This window comes from Chiloscyllium plagiosum, unplaced genomic scaffold, assembly GCF_037043375.1.
Source record: "Chiloscyllium plagiosum isolate Xiang-an unplaced genomic scaffold, Cpla_swu_hap1 HiC_scaffold_4, whole genome shotgun sequence".
Lineage (NCBI taxonomy): Eukaryota > Metazoa > Chordata > Chondrichthyes > Orectolobiformes > Hemiscylliidae > Chiloscyllium > Chiloscyllium plagiosum.
This window is the reverse complement of record NW_028270142.1, coordinates 39,993,513-40,004,825: the sequence shown is the minus strand read 5'-3', so window position 1 is coordinate 40,004,825 and position 11,313 is coordinate 39,993,513. Positions and strand designations below refer to the sequence as shown.

The 11,313-nt window shown below is 41.7% G+C and overlaps 1 protein-coding gene across 2 annotated transcripts in view; it reads right to left on the bottom strand.

The window, feature by feature from the left end:
- Positions 1 to 3,118: 3,118 nt before the first annotated feature.
- The window catches only part of tbx20 (T-box transcription factor 20), a 30,764-nt gene continuing 22,569 nt past the window's right edge, over positions 3,119 to 11,313 (bottom strand). For both annotated transcript variants that reach the window (XM_043688759.2, XM_043688758.2), the window contains exon 8: positions 3,119 to 4,672. In XM_043688759.2, the coding sequence (XP_043544694.1) occupies positions 4,332 to 4,672 (341 nt within the window). In that variant the 3' untranslated portion in view covers positions 3,119 to 4,331. The remainder of the gene's footprint in view (positions 4,673 to 11,313) is intronic.

The following is an 11,313-nucleotide window of genomic DNA, read 5'->3' as shown; positions in this document are numbered from 1 at the left end:
TCATGCTGTTTCTTTGCAATTTTAGTATTTAGTTGACCACCACAAGATGAGCTTCCAACGGTGAGAAAATTCGTAAAGCCAAAGTACAGAGGGATCTGGGAGTGCTAGTTGAGGATTCTCTAAAGGTAAACATGCAGGTTGAGTCCGTGATTAAGAAAGCGAATGCAATGTTGTCAATTATCTCAAGAGGGTTGGAATATAAAAGCACTGTTGTGCTACTGAGACTTTATAAAGCTCTGGTTAGGCCCCATTTGGAGTACTGTGTCCAGTTTTGGTCCCCACACCTCAGGAAGGACATACTGGCACTGGAGCATGTCCAGCGGAGATTCACACGGATGATCCCTGGAATGGTAGGTCTAACATATGAGGAACGGCTGAGGATCCTGGGATTGTATTCATTGGAGTTTAGAAGATTAAGGAGAGATCTAATAGAAACTTACAAGTTAATACATGGCTTGGAGAGGGTGGATGCTCGGAAATTGTTTCCGTTAGGTGAGGAGACTAGGACCCGTGGACACAGCTTTAGAATTAGAGGGGGTAAATTCAGAACAGAAATGCGGAGACATTTCTTCAGCCAGAGAGTGGTGGGCCTGTGGAATTCATTGCCACAGAGTGCAGTGGAGGCTGGGACGCTAAATGTCTTCAAGGCAGAAATTGATAAATTCTTGATGTCACAAGGAATTAAGGGCTACGGGGAGAATGCGGGTAAGTGGAGTTGAAATGCCTATCAGCCATGATTGAATGGTGGAGTGGACTCGATGGGCCGGATGGCCTTACTTCCGCTCCTATATCTTATGGTCTTATGGTCTTATATACTAGTGTCATCATTGCGACTGTATATTTGTAACATCACTTGGTTTCACAACTGTCTCAGTCCATCTGTTCATTTATTCCTTCACTACCTCTAGATTTGACTATTCCTAGTGGTCTCTACATACATTTGAGGTTGTTCAAAACTGTGCTATCATCCTCCTAATTCATAACAAGCCCTGTCCAACCAGTGTCCCTGTGCTCTGTAATCTACACTGGCTCTCAGTTAAGTAACAGTCCAATTTTAAACTGCTCAGCCTTGTTTGCAAATCCCTGAATGATCTCACCCAACTTTATCAGTCACCTTTAGCCCAGCAATCTTCCTGCCCTCATGTGTGCCCAAGTGATATTCTGGCATTTTAAGCATTCCTGATTTGGTCATTCCAAAAGTGGTGGTTGCGGCACGGTGGCACAGTGGTTAGCACTGCTGCCTCACAGCGCCTGAGACCCGGGTTCATTTCCCGCCTCAGGCGACTGACTGTGTGGAGTTTGCACGTTCTCCCCGTGTCTGCGTGGGTTTCCTCCGGGTGCTCCGGTTTCCTCCCACAGTCCAAAAGATGTGCAGGGTCAGGTGAATTGGCCATGCTAAATTGCCCGTAGTGTTAGGTAAGGGGTAAATGTAGGGGTATGGGTGGGTTTCGCTTCGGCGGGTCGGTGTGAACTTGTTGGGCCGAAGGGCCTGTTTCCATACTGTAATGTAATCTAATCTAAATCTAACTGGATCCCAAGTTCTGGAAATCTCTCCTTAAAGCTCTATCTCTTTCTTTCTCCTCCTTTATGACATTCCTTAAACTCTTACCTCTTTAACCAAGCTTGTAATATCCCCAGTAATGGGGGAGTTTTGTTGTTTCATAATGCCTGAAATTTTCAAGAGGATCCAAAGGGATTGCAACCCCAGGATGACACGCTTTATTTGAGCAACTTTATGTTATAGTATCCAGAATGAGTTATTTATAAGTCTAAATGCAAGGAATGTTAAAGTCTTGATAGTGTTAGTGTAGAGATTTTCACCCTTCAATGCTGATGAGTACAATTCCAGCAGGAATTTCTCTGTCAAGTGATCCAACAGGATCATTAAACAAGCAGCAATCACACCTCATTGTTGGCAGAACTCTCCCTAGCCCCTTTCCTACCCTCCCACACCCTTCTTCCCTCTAACTCACACTCTTATCCCTTTATTAGTTCCCACACCCTTCTCATCCTTATCCAAACATGGAATTTGATCCACGTAGCAAGTTAGTTCACCATATTTCTAATCAATGAGAAGGTGGCTGTAATGAAGCCTACATAGTCAAAAATCAAAAACAAGCTGACATGTGGACAGGCTGTCTGTGCAGAATTCAAGCATGCACAGGAATTCCAGGATGCAAAACTTGGAGGGTGGCTCAGCACCCTGATTCTGGGAATTTTAACCAGGATGACTGAAGCTTGGTGAGATGTGGACTCACAACTGTGTGACTCATACTGCTGGAGCACTGCACCAACAATGGGAAACAGAAGAGCTGCCTATGTGCAGCCCGGGCCTGGAAGACCAGACAGTTTTAAAAGGAACACTCAGGATATCACTCGCCCTTCTCTACTCTCTGAAGGATGCCCATGAGCTGGAGAATGCCCAAATCTTGCTCCCCAGCACAGGGTGGCATTAACATATAAAAAGATTGTGGAGTTCTAGCTCATTGTAGGGTGATTTTCAAGTGATAGTTTTGCTTTATCAGGGAATTGAGATACTCAAGGGTAATAGAGTACTATGGCTTATGGAATCAAAGCAGCTAGATAGAGCCATGTCACAGAACATCCTGAATCTAACCAAATGGCAGAATAAGCTCAAGGTTCTGAATGGTCTTCCACTTAATTCAATCTTCCAATTAGTGCTAAGTGTTTTTCATTCAATTTGCAATCAATTACATCAGAAATGGACTGGAGTTATCCACTGTAACAGACTTGCTCCTTTGCATTTCTCCTGGTTGGCTCCTAAATGCATCCTAGCTTGAACTAATGAGGCATGCTCCAAAAGTACCCAAAATATATAACTACCTGCATCCTCATCCATGACTACCTCTTCCTTTCAATGCTTCTTTCTCTAGCTCTGAGAAACCTCATGGTAAATGTAAGTTGGTAAAACCAACTCTCGCTTCTTGTTGTAGCTGGCAGAATGGAAAACTCTCACATCCTTGAATATGACAGCTGCAAATCTGTGTTTTTATTTTGGTGTGAAACAGTGTCCCAGTGTTTGTCCCTGACAATAATACCACACACACACATACACACACAACGCGCGTGAGATGGAAGTCCATTTCGCAACTGTATAGACATTGCCATTTACAAATACTGAGCTTTAATCTTAGGTTTCAAATATTTCATTACATTGATATATCAGTTCCTGCAGAAATAAATATATTGCACTTTTAGAAAACAATTCTGAGTAGATGAAACTCCAAGATTTTGTTTGAATATAATCCGATACATGAGGAAAAAACACAGCATGGATTTTGTTTTTAAAAAACATAAGAGTGAACATGCTCACAAACATGTTATGATATTGAATGATGAATGCAGCAAGCTGCAGACAGACAGTGAGGTTTTCTACTGGGTTCCTAAAATGGTGTTTCTGAGATGTGACTGCATGCTCTGACCCTCAGTAAGGCTTCAGTTTGTCAGCTGCAGGAGCTTACAGTGCAGGTGGCAAGTTGATTCACTAGGACACTACGCACAGAATGCTGTTACTGGTGCAGGAATGTCCTGCAAAGACTGGAGCTATTGCTGTCCTGGATCACTGAGGATTGATGCAGCTCTTATCCAGCAAATCAATCTGATTTAGTGCACGCAAGCCAGCATTTTATTTGCACTTTATTCCTAGCGACCTTAGGAATTGCAGTGGGAGCGGTTGGGAGGGGGAAGCTGTAGTTATTTTAATCAACCTGTTCATACATGTCGTGATACATCTCTGGGATAGATGAGACTTAAACCCAGAGATGGTGATAGGCAGGACCTGTATCCTGGAAAAGCGCAGCAGGTCAGGCAGCATCAAAGGAACAAGAGAATCGACGTTTCGGGCATAAGCCCTTCCTGAAGAAGGGCTTATGCCCGAAACGTCGATTCTCCTGTTCCTTTGATGCTGCCTGACCTACTGCACTTTTCCAGCAACACATTTTTAAGCTCTGATCTCCAGCATCTGCAGTCCTCACTTTCTCCTAGGACCTGTATCCTGGTCAAATGGCCTTCTTCACCATGGGATTGTAATACATTTCAGCTGCTGAGGCTCAAATGGTAACAGTGTAGCATGGGAATTGTAGTCCAGTTGCTGCAATGCACTCTGGAGGTTGTAGTCAAATTTTGTTGCAGTGCACCCTGGGATTTGCAGTCCAGTTACCACAATGCCCTCAGAAACATGTAGTTTGTTTGGCATTGCCCTGCAGGAGCTGTTGCTTCATCTGTGCCTCTATGTTTTCGTTGTACGGCTTCTGTGCATCCTTCACAAGTGCCAGCTTCCTTTGTGTGAAAATGCACCATTGTTGAGTCAATCATACAAAGTGAGTCATGACAGCTGAGGAGTGTCGCAGTCCCTGGATAGCAGCATATGGCCCTTGCTGGAAATAGTGGTGATACCTGGGCATGTGAAACGTAGGAAACGTTGGCCCACTTCCTTGCATAGAGCTTGCAATGGCTGACGGTGTCAGAGGCATTCCAATGCGGCTATATGGCGGGAGTGAGCCCTGGATAGGGTGGGGAATGGGTGCAGCTAATGAGGCCGTGCTTGTAGAAATTGCAGTGAGGGACTGAGGGTGCTGGAAACCCGAGAAGTTGGAGGAGGATGCCACCCAGGTGCTGAGGGTTAAATTATCTGAAGTTGTAAATGCTGATCCTGCCAAAAAAAAGCACAGAATGGTAAAGCAGTGGCACATGCTTATAAAGGTAAAGTAGTGAGTCATTCAGAACAGAAATATAATAATTTAGCAATAAATTTAAACCCTTGAATGACAAGGTTTTTATGCGAAAGGGCATTTACCACATAGAATTCTTATGAATTAATAATTATATACTAATTGTTAGAAGAGTTTAATCAACAATTTGAAGACTTTTAATGTTCAATTCTTAACTGACTTCTGAAATGGTCTACCAAGCCACTGTGTCAAGTTGGAAACTGTTATGATAAACTTAAAAGTAAAATAACTGGATGGATCACCCGACATCAACTTAGGCACTGGAAATAAAAATTACACACCCAGCTCTTTCAACCCTGCAAAATCCTCTGCAGGCTTGTGCTAAAATTGGGAGAGTTGTTTGTTCCATAGACAAGTCAAAAAAACAGCTCACCTGAGAAATACCAAATCATATTTGATACATAATATCCCAGACAACACCATCACCAGACTTTGACAGATATAGAGAGACCCAGCAAAGGTCAGGAGTGTGTTGATCCAGGAGTCCTGGATATTGAATCTATAGCACATGAAGTCTCATGGCATTAGGTCAAATATGGGCCAGGAAATCTCTTGCTGACTATCTTTATCCCTCAGTTGATGAATCAGTCCTGCTCCTGGTTGAAGATCACATGGAAAAGACACTGAAGGTAACAAGTAAAAAGAATGCATTCTTTTCAGAGATTTCAATCTCCACTATCAATGATCTACTCTTCATCACAAAGTCAGAAGTGAGACTATTTGCTGATAATTGCAAGATGTTCACCACCATTCATGACTCCTCAAACAGCAAGACCTGGACAATATTAAGCTGAGGCTGGTAAGTGGCAAGTAACATTCACTTCACACAGGTTCCAGGTAATTACCATCTCCAACAAGCGAGAATAAAGCAATCTAACTGATATATTCAATGATATCAGTATCACTGATTCCCCAACTATTGACCAGAAACTAAACTGGAGTAGACATATAGATACTGTGGCTGCAAGAGAATGTCAGGGGCTAGGAATTCTGTAGTGAGTAACTCATCTCTTGACTGCCCAAAGCCTTTCCATCCATCAAGAATGCAAAAGTCAAGAATGTCTTGGAATACTTTCCACTTGCCTGGATGACTGCAGCTTCAACAATACTTAAGAAGCTTGATCCCATCCAGTGCAAAGCAGCCAACTTAATTATCACCCATCCACAACCTTCAACATTCACTCCCTCCACCATCAATACACAGTGTGCACCATCTATAAGATTCACAGTAATAACTCACCAAAACTCTTCTGACAGCAACTTCCAAACCTGCGATCTCTACCATCTATGATAAATGGGAACACCAGCACCAGAAAGTTCCCCTCCAATCCACACACCATTTGACGTAAAAATATTTTGCTGTTGTCTTAGTGCTGCTGGACCAAATTCCAGGAATTCCCTCCCTAACTGCATTCTGAGTATACTGACATCCAAATGGACTGCAGTGGTTCAAGAAAGCTGTGCACCAATACTTTCTACAAGTCATAGGTTATATTTATGTAATCTTCAAATAGTTGCTCTTGTGCAATAACCTTCAAATTATTTATTTAGCAGGACTCTTGTACCTAACCCAGAAAGAGGAATTCCTAAACCGTACCAGAATACACTAGATTTGAAGCAACACGTGTAACATTGTGGTGGGGTGACCAGCACTACTTCAAATGGTGCCAACTAAGAGAAATTTTACAGCTTCAAGAAAAAAAATGAGATTTCTTATTTTTGAGCCAGAAAATCACAAGATAAACATACAGGTATCCCCCACTTTTCAAACATTTGATTTACACTGTTTCACTTTTACGAAAGAGCTACATTAGTACCTGTTTTCACAAATCCAAAGAGAATTTTCACTTTTATGAAAAACAGCGATACTTTTTCTCATATAAATCATACACCTTTGCTTTACGCCATTTTCGGTTTGCAAAAGGTTTCGTGGTAATGCTCTATTTTCAGATAGCGGGGGTTGCCTGTACTTGCTGATTGCTGGCAACAGCAGACCCTACAAATCTCACGATAAAACTCACCACAGGAGAATACATGGGAAACGCATAAAGCATTTCAGACCTGACAAAAGATGCATAAAAACTGAAGAAATTTGCAATTATAAACAGGAGATGTTATTGCTTGCCAAGTGATAAATCAAACATCAAACAAAATCAAGGAGGAATTGAAAACAGTTGACAATTATTTCAACCTCAGAATTCATAAAGTTCTCGAAAGGGCAAGCTTTAACAGAAGAGTTCAGTACCCAGATGAATCCTTGTTTCTCATTCATAATTTCTACAGGCTAGTGAGGAGATGTGATGATAATGACTTAAACTCAGAATTCATAAGAGACAGTTACGGTATTACTGATAGAAACACAGAAATTAGGAGCAGGAATAGGTCATTTGGCTCTTCAAGAGTGTGGTGCTGGAAAAGCAGAAATTTCTGATTCCTGATGAAGGGCTTTTGCCCGAAATGTCAATTCTCCTGCTTCTCGGATGCTGCCTGACCTGCTGTGCCTTTCCAGCACCACACTCTTGACTCTAATCTCCAGCATCTGCAGTCCTCACTTTCTCCTATTTGGCTCTTCGAGCTTGCTTTCCCATTCATTATGATAACGCATGATAGTTACAGTCCAAAGAATATCTCACTCTTGAGAAAGCTGTCCAGATGGCAGAATTCTGGAAGTGGAATAGAGCAATCCTAAGAGGTGAAGCTAAACGTGGCATAGAAGATTTACAGAATCTTAAGGTACAAAACCACAAAAGACATATCAGATAGGACAAACACCAGAAACTGTACAGTGAAGAAACCTTACAGGAATAGAGAGGGCCCAACTTTTAAAAGTAGAATACTTGAATTGTAGAAGGTAAATCACTTTCAGAAAAAATGCCCAAGTGAGACACAGCCACAAAAATGCACAAGACTATTGTAGAGAGATGAAGAAAGTAGTCAAATCTCCAGTAGAAAGCAAATACAAAGTTTTCCTTGAGGAAATCAATGACCCAGACCAAATATTTTGGCAAACACATATTTATTCCAACAAGCAGCTTGTGACTTTCACAGGAGTAAGTGCCTGCTTATGACAAAACCCTACTTATAGCTGATAGAAGTTCAGCCAAATGATCCAGTGATAATGAACTTAAGAGTAAAGAAACTCTGCAGCATAAGGAACAACAGATAGCAGAAAACCTTTATATACTTTATAACCAAGAATTCTCTCTCTCTTCAGTAAAACAGAATGTAGTAAATTAATTTCAGTCAAAAGAGGAAGAAGTTAAGTACCAGAAACTACTAAGTGCCTTTGAAAAGATATATCCCAATTTATTCAAAAAGTGATGAAGGTTAAAAACATAAATATGGCACCAACCGGAAGATGCTGAATCTTTGTCTTTATATGCAAGAAGACACTGCATCTCTTAACAAAACAAGTTGAGAACCATCTTGCAGAGATGACAAGAATGGGGGTCACTTTTCTTGTCACTAAACCAGCAGAATGGTGTTCAGGCATAGTCCCAACACCCATGTCAATATGTTTCAAGGTGTTCACAGAGCCATACGGCACATGAATGAAATCCTGATCCATGATGAAACAATTGATGATCGTGATCAGAGATTGCATGTAGTATTAAAATGTTTACAAGAGGAAGGCCTCACATTTAATGACAATCTTCAAAGGATCCAGCTTTCTTTTGGGATACATAGTTAACTATTAAAACATAATGGTGGATCCTCAGGAAACTAAAACCATTACATAATTCCCAAATCCAAAGTCAGACCAGGGTCTTCAAGGATTTTTGAGACTCAGTTAATTAGTGGGCAAAACTTTAGCATAATTTAGAAATCATTGAATAGCCCTTCAGACAATTCCTCAAGAAGACACAAGAAAGGTGCTGGAATCCTCAACGAGGAACGCATTAGGCAAGATTAAAGAAATGTTGTTCTTCATTGAGGTCTTAGTCACTAAAATCCTTTATTACCAACAATAATAGCAGCTCATGCTTAAGAGCAGTAATCTTCCAGGAGCAGCCAGATGGATGTTGTAAACCAGTCTATTCTGCATCAAGAACATTACTTGATACAGAAACATAATATGCTCTGATAGAAAGGAAGCTCTCACAGTTACCTGGACTTATGAAAATATCATATGAATCATAAGACTGAAAGTGGTCATTGAAACTAATCACACAACTTTTGTTTCTCAATTCAATGAGCAGGAACTTACAAAAATGCCAACAAGAGCACAAAGAATCTGACTTTGTCCCATGAGTTTTGTTTACAAAACAGTCTACATGAAGAGTAACCTGCAGACAATGGCAGATGCACTAACTACTGCAATGGTGATAGCCTTACTAATTGTGATATAATTTGGAGATGCCAGTGTTGGACTGGGGTATACAAAGTTAAAAATCACACAAACCAGGTTATAGTCCAACAGGTTTGATTGGAAGCACACTAGCTTTCAGAGCAACGCTCCTTCATCAGGTGGTTGTGGAGGACACAATTGTAAGGCACAGAATTTATAGCAAAAGTTTACAGTGTGATGTAACTGAAATCATACATTGAAAAATACCTTGATTGTTGAGTCTTTCGTCTGTTCGAATACCATGAAAGTTTCACTTCTTTCATGTAGAAATCACAAAACCTTTTTTTAAAAGTTGCATTCTCAGGTTAGCTGTTAGCTAGATAATATGTTGAAGGTGTTAGCCCCATGTGTTCTCTGTCTATGCCATGATGTTTAGATTGATTCTAATCTAAAAAGTGAGATAACAGAGTTTTACATGAATTCATGCAGTTTTTGAGCTCATAGTTTTACCTGAATTCATGCAGTTTGTGAGGTTGTGATTGTGAGAGAGAGTGTATATGTGTGTGTAGTGAGTGTAGAGTGTCTTAAGTCTGTGTGTGTGTGTGTGTAGTGCAATGGTGGTCACCAGTAATGTGACATGAACCCAAGGTCCTGGTTAAGGCCCTCCATATGGGTACGGAACTTAACAATCAGCCTCTGCTCGGCCACTTTTTGCTGCTGCCTGTCCCGAAGTCCGCCTTGGAGGATGGTCACCTGAAGGTCCAAGGTCGAATATCCTGGATGACTGAAGTGTTCTCCAACTGGGAGGGAACCCTCCTGCCTGTTGATTGTCCAGTACCCATTCATCCGTTGCCGCAGCCTTTGCTCGGTTTCCCCAATGTACCATGCCTCAGGGCATCCTTGCCTGCAACGTATAAGATAGACAACGTTGGCTGAGTCATATGAGTTACCTGCCATGTACAAGGTGGGAGGTGTTCCCACGCATAATTGTGGTATCCATGTCCACACTCTGACACGTCTTGCAGCACCTACCGTGACAGGGTTGTATGGAGTTGTCCTGAAAGCCGGGCAGCTTGCTACGAACAATGATCTGTTTGAGGTTTGGCGGTTGTTTAAAGGCAAGTAGTGGAGGTGTGGGGAAGGTCTTGGTGAGGTGCTCATCCTCATTGATAATGTGTTGCAGGTCACGAAGAACATGGCGTAGTTTTTCAGCTCCTGGGAAGTACTGAACAACGAAGGGTACCCTGTCGGTTGCAGCACGTGTCTGTCTCCTGAGGAGGTCATTACGGTTTCTTGCTGTGGCACGTCGGAACTGGCGGCTGATGAGTTGAGCATCATACCCCATTCTTGTAAGGGCATCCCTGAGTACTTCCAGGTGCCCATCATGTTCCTCCTCATCTGAGCAGATCCGGTGTATGCGTAGTTGTGATATAGATTGCATCCATGAAATTAAGTCACATGTTGAATCCACAGTGGCCAGTAAGTCATAATTGGCTTAGCCAGATTTGACAAGGATAAATGAGAGAATAAGAAATCTGGTGAAATTGAACCAAATCTGCTGCTAGTGGAAGATTACTGCTCTTAAGATTGTAGCTGAAGCATCGGCCATTATTATTGTTGGAAATAAAGGATTATAGCGCGCTGCAGAAAAGGCCCAATATGTGGCCAAGAGATTATACGTAGAACACAGGAGACATTTTACCATTGTTGCTGATATACAAGCACATGATGAGTGACTGGTCATGTTGGGGAAATTGTACCTAGGACACTTGGGAGTCATCAAGTATAGTGCCAGAGCTCAATTGTCAGACTGGTAGCCTGGGATGCCCAGAGAGATTGAAGAGCTTATCGCCAGTTGTCAGACATGTGCCTTCTCGAGGCCAGAACAAAAATAATATTTTAATGCCCACTAAATTCCCAATCACACCTTGGGAAGATATGGGCATGGGCTAGGGGTAGAAACTATATTAGAACTGGTATTATGCAATGAGATAGGTTAATGCATAATCTTACAATGAAGACACCACTGGTGGCAGTGACCATAATAGGGTTGAATTTTACATTCATTTTGAGGGTGAGAGGAGTGGGTCCAAGATTATTATACTAAATTTAAATGAGATGAATTATGAGGGCATGAAAGCTGAGCTGGCTAAAGTGAATTGGCAAATTTGTTTAAAGGATCGATCAATACAGATGTCATGCCTTATGAGGAAAAGTTGGACTAGCTCAGCTTGTATCTGCTAGAGTTCAGAACCCAAAGAATAATGACAGTTG